The sequence below is a fragment of the Denticeps clupeoides genome, unplaced genomic scaffold, assembly GCF_900700375.1.
Source record: "Denticeps clupeoides unplaced genomic scaffold, fDenClu1.1, whole genome shotgun sequence".
Lineage (NCBI taxonomy): Eukaryota > Metazoa > Chordata > Actinopteri > Clupeiformes > Denticipitidae > Denticeps > Denticeps clupeoides.
This window is the reverse complement of record NW_021629993.1, coordinates 185,241-198,662: the sequence shown is the minus strand read 5'-3', so window position 1 is coordinate 198,662 and position 13,422 is coordinate 185,241. Positions and strand designations below refer to the sequence as shown.

Below are 13,422 nucleotides of genomic sequence, written 5' to 3'. Positions count from 1 at the left end.
TGCACTTTTCTTCTAGAGGTGTGAACAGAACCATCGCTTCTTGCCCCCCTGCAGCGCTCATCATCCACATCCTCATCACAGTCAAGTAACAGCCGAGCTCATGTGATTTCACAGGAAACCACGTATGGAGAAAGATCTTTTCCAGACGGGCACCAGATTTTATTTCTCCACACTTACCTTAATATTTTTATCAAACGTGGTGCCTTATAGAAATGTATTTTTTTAAATGAACCAAATTTCATGTATATCCTTATACAGTACAGTCTCCCACAGTGGGGATTAGTTTAAAATGTTGGATTTAAGAGAGGATTGATGTTTTTTTGATGATGAATTAATCCTCTTTTTTCCATTTCTACCATGGTTATTAGTGTGTAAAAACCGATATGAACTGAGTATAATTTATTATAAAAGATAAATAAAAGTTTCAGACACATCATCTTCTCATCCTTTATCTGAAAAATATCAAGCTGAAATGGAGGTTCGGGTCTAGACCCCCGACATGCCACAACGAGACAAGAATTCATAAATAAAGCTATCATATAAAATACATCTCTTGAACACTTTTCTCAGTACTGATAAGGAGCTCGGACGGGACGGGCACATCCTCAATATGAAGACAGCGACTGAGCTTCGCACTACGGCTGCATGCAAAACAACAGACTGAATAGAAAAACTCCACAAGTCGAACACCGATTAAAAAAAAAAAAAAAAAATTCATCAAATACAAGCTACATGGGACACGCAGTCCCAGGTGAGGAAATTGGTGGTGGTCGTGCAGGATCAGACGCTGGAACATATCTACCTCTGTCAGGATGACATGGTCCCATGACAGTTCCACGAAGTTCAATACTAACATGTGGCAATTGTAATTTAACTAAAGAGTTAACTAAAAAAAAAAAAAAAAGAGGACTGGGTGTGTTCCAGAGATTTACAAAAAACTCTGGGTGATTTTTGAGGATTTGTGCACAATAAACACCTTAAACACCAATCCACAGAGACGGCTGGTTTGAGACAGTAGTTCTAGTTTTTAGCAGCATTGTTCGTTTTCTTCCCAGGCTGCTCCGGGGCGGGCGGTGGGGAGCAGGACGTCGTGGGTGCAGACAGCGGGTTCCCTGCATTAAAACAGCATGCTCTGTCTTCTGTTCTTGCAGTTTCCTGCACAAGGGGAGGTCAAAGGTCATTGTCCTCGGTGAGGAAGACGCGCGTTCGGCCGCGGCGACGCCCACCTGTTTCCGGGTACAGCGAGCTTCGGTGGCCTGGATCCCTCTGAAGCTGGACCTCCCTCAGTGCAAATACAGATGAGCCTACAGGGACATTGTCGCATGGTTACTGAACGCTCCACATTTCGGAGACGCCAGGAAACAGGAACTCACCCTCTGGCAGCGTGTGGAGGCGCGGCCCCAGGCTCCTGAAGTACGGCTGCTTCATGGCTTCATCTGCCGAGATCCTCTTCTTACACTCGTACTGTCAAATGATGCCAGATCAGCAGCGATCGCTAAAACCGATCGCTAAATTGATGCAGTGGAACTGGAGCATCAGAGACTCACCCTCAGGAACGACAGCAGCAGGTCGATTCCATCGATTTCCAACCTGGACAAAAATATTACTGCTATATTAATACATGGATCTGTTGTTTCCTTTTAACAATATTTAATCTGAGGTCTGTAATTCAGCAGTTCCTTGACGTCATTTGACTATCTAATTAATGAGCCCAATCTAACGGGGTTTTTGCCCTTAAAAAAATGTGCATGGGAAAATGCACCATTCTGTTTTAATATTTGTATCGTAAATTTTTCCAAAGAGGAGAACACGTCGCTCCATTTCAGCGTTCTGGCTGTCCATGCGGAGACCGCAGGAAGGAATTCCAGTCAGGTGCGAAGAAACCGAACGAAATCGCACCTCGGCGCATGATTGATGAAGGGCTGCGGCCTGTATTTAGGAAAGTTGTAGGATTTGAATTCTTCAATGGAAGAAATTCCTGGCCACCTCTCTTCAGTAGGCGTCCCTGCAGATCACAGCGAATTGGAAACACGGATAAATGCGCGAGAAAGGTGAAGAAAAACATTTCAATCCTGCAAATCCGGAAAAGACCAACATCTCAAGCTCCCACCAGCAGAGGGCAGCACTCACCCAGCAGCCGAAAGATGAGGTGCAGCTCATCCTCCACCGTGGACCCTGGGAACAGCGGCCTCCCGGCTGCCATCTCATAAAATATGCAGCCGACGCCCCTGAAAAACAGACTGATATGCGGCTGCTGCGATTTCACGGGGGTCCATGTAACATGCACGATACCACATACCACATATCAATCTGTGTCGAGTACTCGGAGGAGCCCAGAAGAACGTCTGGAGGTCGGTACCACAGGGTCACCACTTCATTAGAGTACGTCTTCGTAGGGACGGACTTCGCCCGGGCCAAACCTGGACAAACCGATTTCAGAATCAGCGAAGAACAGATATAAATCAATAAGACTGAATCCGCGACTCCTGGACTGCTCGATTAATGAAAAGCTGACCAAAATCGGCCAATTTCAGCTCCCCCCGGTCATTGATGAGCAGGTTCTGGGGCTTGAGGTCTCGGTGCAGGACCTTCCGCCGGTGGCAGTAGGCCAGGCCTCGCAGGATCTGGAACAGGAAGACCTGGGCGGACACATGCACGCCAGTTTTATTCCAGCTCCAGACTTGTCCGGATGTCCGGGTGGGAGCAGATGCTCACCTTCACGTTGTGCATACTCATGATGTTCCCACAGTCGTCCATGTACTGCTTCAGGTCCTTGTCCTGCAGTAGAGGTCACGTGGATCAACTTACACGAGACCTACGGCAGAACGGAGGTGCAACGTCTCTCTCCCTTACCAGGTACTCGAAGACCAGCGTGAGGGACTTCTCCGTGTGGACGATGTCATGTAGCGTCACGATGTTCGCGTGCTTCAGGTCCTTCAGCAGTGACACTGGGCAGGGGGCGAGAGAACGATCATCAACTGGCTCCTGACCCGAGGACCGGGCCACGCCCGACCGCCACGGCCGCTCACCTTCCCGAATGGCGGTGCAGGGCGCGCCCTCCTCGTGCTCCAGCCGAATCTCCTTCAGGGCCACGAGGTTATCGGTCAGCTTGCTCCGCCCCTTGAACACCGTCGCGTACGTCCCCTGGAGGAACAGGAAGTGACAGTATTGAGGGTGGAGCGACAGAGCGCCGGTAAAGAGCGACGCGCGGGATCAGCTGACCTCGCCCAGCTTGTCCAGCTTGATGTAGGTCTCCAGTTTCCCAAATCCTATTTCAGACTGACAGGAGAAGGAGATGATTATCACTGCTTTTATTATTTATAAGAAGACGGGGGCGGGGACACCGACTCACCAGGGACGCCCGGCGGGACCGGCGGCTCAGCGGCTGGTCGAACGGCGGGCTGATCATCTGCAGCTTCTCCAGGTAGCCATCAGGGATGCGGATGTCGGCAGGCAGAGACAGACGCTTGTTCAGATCCTGGAGCAGAAAACGTAATAAACGCAGGACCTGCACGAGGTCGTGGTTTTCTCCGCTTTATTACGCCAGATCCGCCGCGTGGATCTGTGAATTTCTGCCGCGTTTGGTGCTGGTCGTAGGTTCAGCCCATATTAAGGTCGTATCATATTATGTCCTATCATGGTCTTATAATCATCCAAATGGGTTATAAATAAAGGGTATTAAAAAACAACACACAGTTCCCATCATGCCCGTGGCCTATTCGAGATTAATGTTAATCCCGCAGTTTTAAATCCCCTGTCCCCCACACTGAGGTAACCACCTGATCACAGATCAGTCCACGATTCCAATAAAAACTATGCGTAGTCATACGTTCATCGATTTGGTGTGATCGCTGGGCATAATGTTGACCCGACTCCATTTACATTTACAGCATTTACCAGACGCCCTTATCCAGAGCGACTTACAATCAGTAGTTACAGGGACAGTCCCCCCCTGGAGACACTCAGGGTTAAGTGTCCTGCTCAGGGACACGATGGTAGTAAGTGGGATTCGAACCCGGGTCTTCTGGTTCATAGGCGAGTGTGTTACCCACTAGGCTACTACCACTCCAAGGAGCTCTGACATACCCCTCGTCCAATCAGATTCGTCTAATCCGTCCCATCACAGTCCCATCTGGACTGCATTACAATAATCCCAGTGATGTAATACAAAAACAAATCTGCGTCGTCCTCGCGGGGACCCAGCGCACCACATTCAGAAGACAACTTGCTCCGGACAATGACGGTCCAGATCAATTCACAGAAACCACGGGCACAGACGGGGACAAACTCGCGAGCCCGTTCATGACGTGTCTCCATCAGGGTGAAACTCACAGCAGCAGAGATGCGCCGCGGGGCCTTGTTCCTCAGGCAGACGCCCGTAGGAGACTGGACCTCGTCAGATGACGTCCCCGAGGTCTGGTCACTCTCCCCGTCCGAGCCCATCTTCATGTTCTCATGGACGATGTCTGCAGACAATCAAGAAGAAAGAAAAACCCACACGTTTCCACAGAGAAGAGGAACCTGCGACTCGGTCTCATCAGAGAAGATGGAGGAGAAGATCCCACCCAAGCGACCGCTGTTGCGCGGGGCGACCACCAGGCTCCCCGGACCGCCCCCGGCGACGCCGTGCGGCCGGCAGATGGGGGGCTTTCTGAAGGAGCCCGTGTACTGGCTGAGGAACGAGTGGACACTGTGAGACGAGGCCGGGTATCCGTTCCTGACTATGGGCTCTGGGCGGGAGACAAGACCATCGCACGTTACTCATACCTGCCGGCCTCTAATCCGGCGACTGATCCGATATTTAATACGGCCGCGTTGCGTAACGAGACGGAGTTTACGCAACACGGAATAAAGCAGGTCCCCATGGTCCAAATCAGCAGAGAAGACGGCTCACCGCTGTCCTTCAGCGCTCTCTCCTCGATGGTCATCTGCTCGGCCAGCTCGGACAGGGACTCCTCCACCGTGCGGCTGCCCCGCAGCGTCTGCGCCAGGCGCCGCTTCAGCTTCTTCATCTTCTCCATGGAGCTCAGCGGGGGCCTGGGGGTCAGAGGTCAGACGACAGTAAGCAGCATGCCGCCCGTCACCGGGCCAATCCCACACAAGCCCGGCCAGACGCCAGACGTCCCGCAGCGCGAGCGGCAGAACCGGCGCGACTGGTTCCGCCAGGCGACATAACCGCACGGGCGCCGGAACACAGCCGGCTTTGTGTTACACCGCGACTGGAGTGGAATTCTCAAAGTCGGATTCAACTCAGTGTACTCATTCAACACACAGATCATACAGGAAGTGAAGAACGTTCAACCAAAACACATTCAATACCTTCATCTCCTGTCCCTATAGAATATTTCAGGGTGTAGAATGATATACATACAATAAAAACAGTTCGTTTCAGTCACATTGTTACAGTTAAAAAAACATTACAGTAAAAAAAAAGAATGTTACAGTTACGGGGGCCGGACTTTACAGTTAAGAGCGTTATAGGAACGTTACAGTTACGGGGGCCGGACTTTACAGTTAAGAGCGTTATAGGAACGTTACAGTTACGGGGGCCGGACTTTACAGTTAAGAGCGTTATAGGAACGTTACGGTTACGGGGGCCGGACTTTACAGTTAAGAGCGTTATAGGAACGTTACAGTTACGGGGGCCGGACTTTACAGTTAAGAGCGTTATAGGAACGTTACAGTTACGGGGGCCGGACTTTACAGTTAAGAGCGTTATAGGAACGTTACGGTTACGGGGGCCGGACTTTACAGTTAAGAGCGTTATAGGAACGTTACGGTTACGGGGGCCGGACTTTACAGTTAAGAGCGTTATAGGAACGTTACAGTTACGGGGGCCGGACTTTACAGTTAAGAGCGTTATAGGAACGTTACAGTTACGGGGGCCGGACTTTACAGTTAAGAGCGTTATAGGAACGTTACAGTTACGGGGGCCGGACTTTACAGTTAAGAGCGTTATAGGAACGTTACAGTTACGGGGGCCGGACTTTACAGTTAAGAGCGTTATAGGAACGTTACAGTTACGGGGGCCGGACTTTACAGTTAAGAGCGTTATAGGAACGTTACAGTTACGGGGGCCGGACTTTACAGTTAAGAGCGTTATAGGAACGTTACAGTTACGGGGGTCGGACTTTACAGTTAAGAGCGTTATAGGAACGTTACAGTTACGGGGGTCGGACTTTACAGTTAAGAGCGTTATAGGAACGTTACAGTTACGGGGGTCGGACTTTACAGTTAAGAGCGTTATAGGAACGTTACAGTTACGGGGGTCGGACTTTACAGTTAAGAGCGTTATAGGAACGTTACAGTTACGGGGGTCGGACTTTACAGTTAAGAGCGTTATAGGAATGTTACAGTTACGGGGGTCGGACTTTACAGTTAAGAGCGTTATAGGAACGTTACAGTTACGGGGGCCGGACTTTACAGTTAAGAGCGTTATAGGAACGTTACAGTTACGGGGGCCGGACTTTACAGTTAAGAGCGTTATAGGAACGTTACAGTTACGGGGGTCGGACTTTACAGTTAAGAGCGTTATAGGAACGTTACAGTTACGGGGGTCGGACTTTACAGTTAAGAGCTTTAGGAACGTCACAGTTACGGGGGCCGTACTTTACAGTTAAGAGCGTTATAGGAACGTTACAGTAAAGACGTGAGTCTGAGTGCACAGCGTTTTATGGTTTCATTACAAGCACTGATCTGGTCAGACTGGCTTTATGATCACATGCGGAGTTAAATTAATGGGGGGACGGCTTGTGAGTAACGGGCGTGTCATTCATAAAACGCTGCCATGTTCTCAAATAAAAGCAGATGACTAACTGCAGATATTTGTTCAGGGAAGTTCGTCTGTCTGCTGTCACGCACGAGTGTGGGAGGAGGAGAAGTACGACTGAGAACAAGAGAGAACATGCCGGAGACACGGCGCCCTGACAGCTGGATATTAACAGGAACGCTCATTTATTTCTTAAACAGAAAAGTTCTTCTGATGCCTGGCAACAGTAGAACTGTTGCGCACGCTGGCGTGTCCCTCAGGAGCAGGTGAATGGTAGAACGGTAAATCACCTTGGCCGGGCCACGGCGCCATTCTTCCGGCGCCACGGCTGCTGTTGTTATGGCAACCCCGGCGAACTTTTACTGCAGGTTTTCGTCTTTCTGCAGACGTGCAGAGAGCAGGGGGACGGCGTGGTGATGGAGGAGTAGAAATGAAACAGAGGAGCAGGGTTGAAGTGCATCAGAAGATGAAGAGGGTGAGAGGACGGAGGGAGAGTGAATGCCGGGCCAATCCTGCCAGGCATCAGACGTACGCTCGGATGGCGCTCCGCTTCTCCAGCTGCTCTACTTAGCACTAAAACGGAGAATTCTGGATGCTTCCAGGCCGCTGCAAGCCCAGTGAGACGGAAGATGCCGGAAGAGAGGGGGAGATGGGCGACAGTGACGACGCCCGGCCCGCGGCGCTGGCCCACTTACGCTCGCGAAGCTGCGCGGCGCGTTTCCCACCGCGATGCCCACCGAATGCATGCTGCTCCGGCCAGTCGCCCACGTACGAAACGGGGTCACAGCAGCGCTCGCTCCAGTTAACGGGAAACAGAACCAGCATCTCCAAAAGCTGCCGAGATCTGACCACGCAATTCCATGATGGTCACCGAGACAAATTTCAAATAGTCTTCAAAATCACTGAAACGGCACATTAAATGAGAACCAAAAAAACATCCACACAATTCAGCACGGACGCTACTGGTCACAAGACGGAAAAAAACAAACCACACATGAAATGGTAAATTACGAAATAAGACATTTCTTCCTGAGGACATTAGAGGAAGGTTTGTTCTTCTTTAAACAGATCACTGAAAAATATGTATAGTCAGACGACGCATTATTAACAGCATTATTGTCAAAGTTAATCATGTCAAAAGAACATCACTGAAGGACCGTCAACGTAAATACAAGCAATAACCACAGTCCTGCCACTGGGCCAGAGCTCTCAAATAAAGATGCATATAGAATTACAATAAAGATCTGAGGAAAAGAATAAAAATAAATAGACAAACGTCGAGCAAACATATCAACTTATCCAACAAGTCTTTGAACGGGTCCCCATCTTCTTCCAAAGATGTGAGTCTTCAGCTGTAGTTGTGCTGTCAACTGTCCCATTAAACATAACTGTTTTTTTATATCCACTGTGAGATTTTTCTCGCAGCCATTAGCAGGAGACAATGCGGGAGTTTGTGAAAGACCCTACAGTTTGGAACGGTGAACTGAAAGTTTGAAAGATTAAATAGTCTGTAAGTGTCAGTAGTGCTGAATTTATTTAATCACGCTGGGTTTCCGCTACCAAGAACACCAGATTAGACGCAGTATTGCCGATTAAACTCTTTACATTACTGTCGAACGACAAACCCTGGTAAGGCTATTCTAGTTCCCCTATTATAGTTCTTACGTCTAACCAAAACGTTGTTTGGAGGCTGACTTTAACACAGGGATGAATAGCTTCGCTAGCTTAGCTAAGGTTAAGATTTGTAAACTGAGGTGAATTTCTTTAGGAAACCTTCAAAGTTTGAGAAAAGTTAACTAAACAGCTAATAACAGTCTAAATAGTTAATGCCTACGTTTAACCAAAACGTTGTTTGGAGGCTGACTTGAACACAGGAATGCATAGCTTCGCTAGCTTAGCCTAGCTTAGCTAAGGTTAAGACTTATAAAACGGTATTTTATAATGGCCAAATATATTCAAAACAATTGTCCAGCCTTACCTATGAAATGTAATCCCCCGGGATCTAGTTTGTAGCGTACAGCGGTTTGTACAGCCCCAAGCAGCACAAGAGTGAGGCATTTTTATGCACTTCTCTCCATAGACATGTATATGCGTCACGCCACAACAGAGCCTCTCGCAATATGGAGGCGACGTTCACGTACGATGCAGCTCGTCATGCGGCGTCTAACCATATGTCTATGCGAGTCACAAGGTCTCCATTGATCCGAATCGAAAGTCATGTGACCAAACACGTCACATTCGACTGAAGTGAGACTTCAGTCAGCTCGCAAACTTTGAGAGAATGAGTGATATGTTGCCGATTCAATCCATGTACTAATCATTTAAATCGCACAGACTGACATCTCGATTACGATTGCGATTAGATTAATCGTGCAGCACTAGAATATACATATACTGGCACCACTTCACATTGACTAATCAGCATCAAGAGCTGTTCCAATCGTGCAAACGATCCTAAAATCCACTTAAAATCATTCCTGATGCTGCAGAACTTCCAGCAAATACACCAAACGAAGCTGGAAAACGTGCCGGCAGTCCCTCTTAATGTCAGCGACATCTATAAATACCTGCGGGGGCAAGACGTCTGCATATTAAAACGTCGGCCTGACCTCTTCACACCACATGAAACTGTTCAGGTCCCCTCTTCTTCGTCCATTTGCACTCGTTTATTTCCTAAAGCTCAGTCCACATTCTACTGACTTGGGGTCAGCGTTTAAAGCAGAGTTGTCGTCACTGATCTCAGGACCCAGGAAAGTGAGGGAGGTCCTTCCCACCGGCTGGGTTCTGTTATCGGGACCTTGCAGGACGGAGCAGTAGGTGCCACCTCGGAGGGAACAGTGTGTGTCACGCGGGGTTCTTTTGTTCCCGCGGTCGCATTTTTAAAAATGGAGAAGAAGCGCTTGCGTCCTGGACTATGAATAGATGCGAGGATCGCAAGCGGCGGAGCAGCTGTTCCTCAGGGAAAAGTGACACGTTAACCTTCAGCCAGCTGTCCGTGGCCGAGGTATCTACACACAGACACATGAAACCTGAAAACACACACACACACACACACACACCATCCAATACGCGGTACTCTAGTAACTCTGCCCCTCCTCAGACAAGAGACACGCGACTACAGCTGTCCCCAGTCAGGCCACTCGGCTCGGGTTACCCTGGCAACCTCGACCCCAAGGTCCTCGCCATGGTAACAGATGGGTGTGGAATGAAAACAAGGTGGGGCAGGGGGGCGATTTCTGGACAAAACTCTTTTAGCCCCGACAAAACTCAGAAGAACTTCATATATGTTCTCCTGCAGCCTCCCTCCACAACCTGTATCTCCAAAAACTAATTAATCTACAAATCTCACCAAAAAAAACCCACAAAATCCTGTAGAACTTCATATCTGTTCTCCTACAGCCACCCTACACAACCTGTATCTCCAAAATCAATCTTCAAATCACAAATCTCACAAAATCACAAGTCAGTAGAACTTCATATCTGTTTTCCTGCAGCCCCTCTACACAACATGTATCTCCAAAAACCAATTAATCTACAAATCTCGCAAAAAAACCCACAAAATCCAGTAGAACCTCGTATCTGTTCTCCTACAGCCACCCTCCACAACCTGTATCTGCAAAATCAATCTTCAAATCACAAATCTCACAAAATCACAAGTCAGTGGAACTTCATATCTGTTCTCCTACAACCTCCCTCCACAACCTGTATCTCCAAAAACCAATTAATCTACAAATCTCGCAAAAAAGTGGGGCAGCGGTGGCCTAGCGGCTAAGGAAGCAGCCCTGTAATCAGAAGGTTGCCGGTTCGAATCCCGATCAGTCAAGGTGCCACTGAGCAAAGCACCGTCCCCACACACTGCTCCCCAGGCGCCTGTCATGGTGCCCACTGCTCACTCAGGGTGATGGGTTAAATGCAGAGGACAAATTTCACTGTGTGCACCGTGTGCTGTGCTGCTGTGTATCACATGTGACAATCACTTCACTTTACAAAATCCAGTAGAACTTCACATCTGTTCTCCTGCAGCCCCCCCTGCAAAATAATATAATCTGAATCCCAAAAGTCTACACATGAAAAGTGAGTGGAAGTTCTACCTCAACAAATCCACACCGACCAGTAGCACGACCTGCTTCTCCAATCATCTCTCTATCAATCATCTAAAAAGCACAAACCTCCCCAGAAAAGAACTAAAATGACCAAAATTTTTATAAATCGAAATCCAGTGATCTACAGATCAGGATTAAAAATGGAATTTGCTGGAACGCGCGACACCAGGAAGAGCAAAAACACAAAAACAACAACAACAACAACAAAATACAAAAACAACAACAACAAAATACAAACACAACAACAAGAACGCAGCAGCAGCAGCAGCCGCGTTTTGTGCTTTTTAAAAGAAGCCCCGGCGTCTCTGCTGCTTTACTCCGCGTTATTAAAGTGGAATAAGGAGCGAAAAGTCGTTACTGACCAGAAGCGGGCGGCGCTGCTCCGACCTCCGTCCCCCGCCCGGGAGCTTCTCCTCAGGCCGGACGCCGTCGTTCCCTGGCGGGCTATCGGGGCGCCTGGTTCCGTCCTCTACGGCCGGACCGAGGCGCCGAACATCCTGACGCGGAGACCAGAGGCCGGAATGTGTCGCGGCGGCCGGGGAGGCCGGAGCTGCTCGGCTCGGTGTCCGTCCGCGGCGACGCTGAGCACCGTGGCGGTCTCAGGAGCCGAGGACTCGACTCGACTCGACTCTCGTGTTCGGACCGGTTCTCTTCATGCTTCTGCTCGGCCGGGCGGAGCTCTGCGCAAACAGCGCCGCCTTGCGTCCGGCAGCCGGTACTGCTGGCGGGAAAGTAGGAGTCGCCCCCTGGTGTCTGTTAGCGGAGTTACAGCTGGCTCGGTTTATCTCGGTTTATCTCGGTTTATTTTCAGAGTCGAGCGCTATACAGCTCTTTTTTACAATATCTTTTATTAAATGGCTTGATTTTGATGATGACGATCTCTTCACTTCACTGTTTAATTGACACAACATGCGCTTCCTGTCTACCATACCTGGTGCTCTCTGCTAGTAAAATGTTGTTCATTTGTTTTATTAAATGTTAACAGGATGTATTAATTAATAATGACAGTTATTAATACAGGTTCTATACTGAACTTGTTTCAGGAGACGGAATAAAATGCAGGGCGTCCAGTAGAGGTCAGCCTGACGTTTTCACACGACCACTGTTGCATATCACACCATTTATGGATTCAGAAATCTCATCTCTCGCTCGAGTTCATGCCAACGCTCTGCTGCTTTCACTGACTGTAAAACCTCGGACGGGTGTCTTCAGTAAGAAGGTCCATGGACGGTTTGGGCGTGTGAGTGAGAAAAGGGTCCGCCCCCTTCCCGCCGTGCTCGCCGCTCCTTCACGTCCCTGCCTTCACGCTCCAGACTCCTGGTGGACGATGTCCTGGCCTCAGCCGCTCGTCCTGGCCCTGCTGGCCGTCCTCGTTGCCGTGACCTGTGAGTATGTCGTGTCGGGGACAGACCAGGATGAGGCTGTGGATGAAGATGTTGATGCGAGACTTTTTTCAGCGCTGCACCAGGCTGACAGTGCAGCCGCGTCTGATGATGATACAGTGAACATCAAGATGGCGTTGGAAGAAGGTGATGAAGAGCGTCTCCGCGTCCTTTCTGGTCCTGAATCCCCACCCTGTCATGAACCTGCACGGTTTATCTTCTAGGTGGACTGAGGAAGATTGTGATGCATGAGGCCGACGCTTCCAACTTCTTCAGACGGAGGGGCAGGAGGTCCACTAAGTCGCAGGATGAGCTGAATGGTGAGGTGATGAGTTTTATGGCACACTGGAGGTATCTAGATGTGAGGAACTGTGGGGGGAGCAGAGGCAGATGTGGAGTATAAACTGGAGCTCTCGTAGTCTTGCAATCTGGAACTTTCCCATCCGTTCAGGCCACTCACACACACACACACACACACCGCGTCAGAATGGAGATGCTGCTGGGAGAAGGTTCTCGCAGAACCGGGAGCATAAAACCCATCCGCCCTCTGCTGAACAGCGGAACAGAGGCTGAGGCTCGCTGCAGACCAGCGCAAAAGGCAGTACCACGAGGAGCAGAGGAAGGACTTTGAGAACTTCGCGGAAGAGGAGCATGACGGTGAGGAGCCCAGCAGCAGCAGAACGGTTCTCGGCAGCTTCAGCTCCTCACGCTTCTCTGTTTAAACCCCAGAGCAGGACGAGAGGAGCAGGGAGAGCGGCGAGCAGTGGACGGAGTTCCACCACGACGGCCTGGGCCCGGCCTACGACTGACGCATCCTCCGTCAAGTCGACCTTCACGCTCTTCACACCTGAGCTTTATGGTGTGTGGAGCGTCCACGTCTTTAACTCTCAGTGTATTACGTACGTTTAATATCAGCGCTGGATCATAAAAGATGCTTTGCTGCGTTGTTTTAGTTTGATCTTCTGTAAAAACGGGAGGAATTCCTGAGAAAGTTCCCTCTCGGTGTGAAATCCAGCACCCGGCCGCGAAATTCTGAGCGCTGCTACGAAATCAGTGTTGCAAACAGGACAGCAGGAACGTTCACACACGCCGTACAGCAGGGAAGGACAGGGACGTCACCTTCTGTCCTCCCGCGTCACCTGAAATGTGGTGCTATAAATTCATTTCT

General features: G+C 49.6%; 2 protein-coding genes across 6 annotated transcripts; one reads left to right on the top strand and one right to left on the bottom strand.

Annotated features, from left to right (window-relative positions):
- Positions 1-433: 433 nt before the first annotated feature.
- On the bottom strand, positions 434-11,551 carry LOC114779511 (cyclin-dependent kinase 17-like). Of its 3 annotated transcripts, none has more exons than XM_028967364.1 (17): positions 9,337-10,075; positions 4,895-5,037; positions 4,566-4,730; positions 4,333-4,466; positions 3,353-3,478; positions 3,223-3,279; positions 3,030-3,144; positions 2,854-2,948; positions 2,716-2,778; positions 2,516-2,639; positions 2,300-2,420; positions 2,131-2,228; positions 1,900-2,005; positions 1,548-1,590; positions 1,374-1,464; positions 1,227-1,304; positions 434-1,155 (listed from the first exon to the last, which is right to left on the bottom strand). In XM_028967364.1, the coding sequence occupies exons 1-17, from the start codon at positions 9,357-9,359 to the stop codon at positions 1,118-1,120; spliced, it is 1,620 nt and encodes a 539-aa protein (XP_028823197.1). In that variant the 5' UTR covers positions 9,360-10,075; the 3' UTR covers positions 434-1,117. The 3 variants fall into 3 exon arrangements, with proteins under 3 accessions (XP_028823197.1, XP_028823199.1, XP_028823198.1); XM_028967366.1 differs by lacking the exon at positions 9,337-10,075 and adding an exon at positions 7,060-8,434; XM_028967365.1 differs by lacking the exon at positions 9,337-10,075 and adding an exon at positions 11,235-11,551 and having other exon boundaries at positions 437-1,155.
- A 154-nt stretch (positions 11,552-11,705) lies between these two features.
- On the top strand, positions 11,706-13,343 carry LOC114779513 (unique cartilage matrix-associated protein-like). Of its 3 annotated transcripts, XM_028967375.1 has the most exons (5): positions 11,706-12,257; positions 12,330-12,401; positions 12,479-12,574; positions 12,813-12,911; positions 12,984-13,343. In XM_028967375.1, the coding sequence occupies exons 1-5, from the start codon at positions 11,996-11,998 to the stop codon at positions 13,061-13,063; spliced, it is 609 nt and encodes a 202-aa protein (XP_028823208.1). In that variant the 5' UTR covers positions 11,706-11,995; the 3' UTR covers positions 13,064-13,343. The 3 variants fall into 3 exon arrangements, with proteins under 3 accessions (XP_028823208.1, XP_028823206.1, XP_028823207.1); XM_028967373.1 differs by having other exon boundaries at positions 11,706-12,401; XM_028967374.1 differs by having other exon boundaries at positions 11,706-12,401; positions 12,706-12,997.
- Positions 13,344-13,422: the final 79 nt, after the last annotated feature.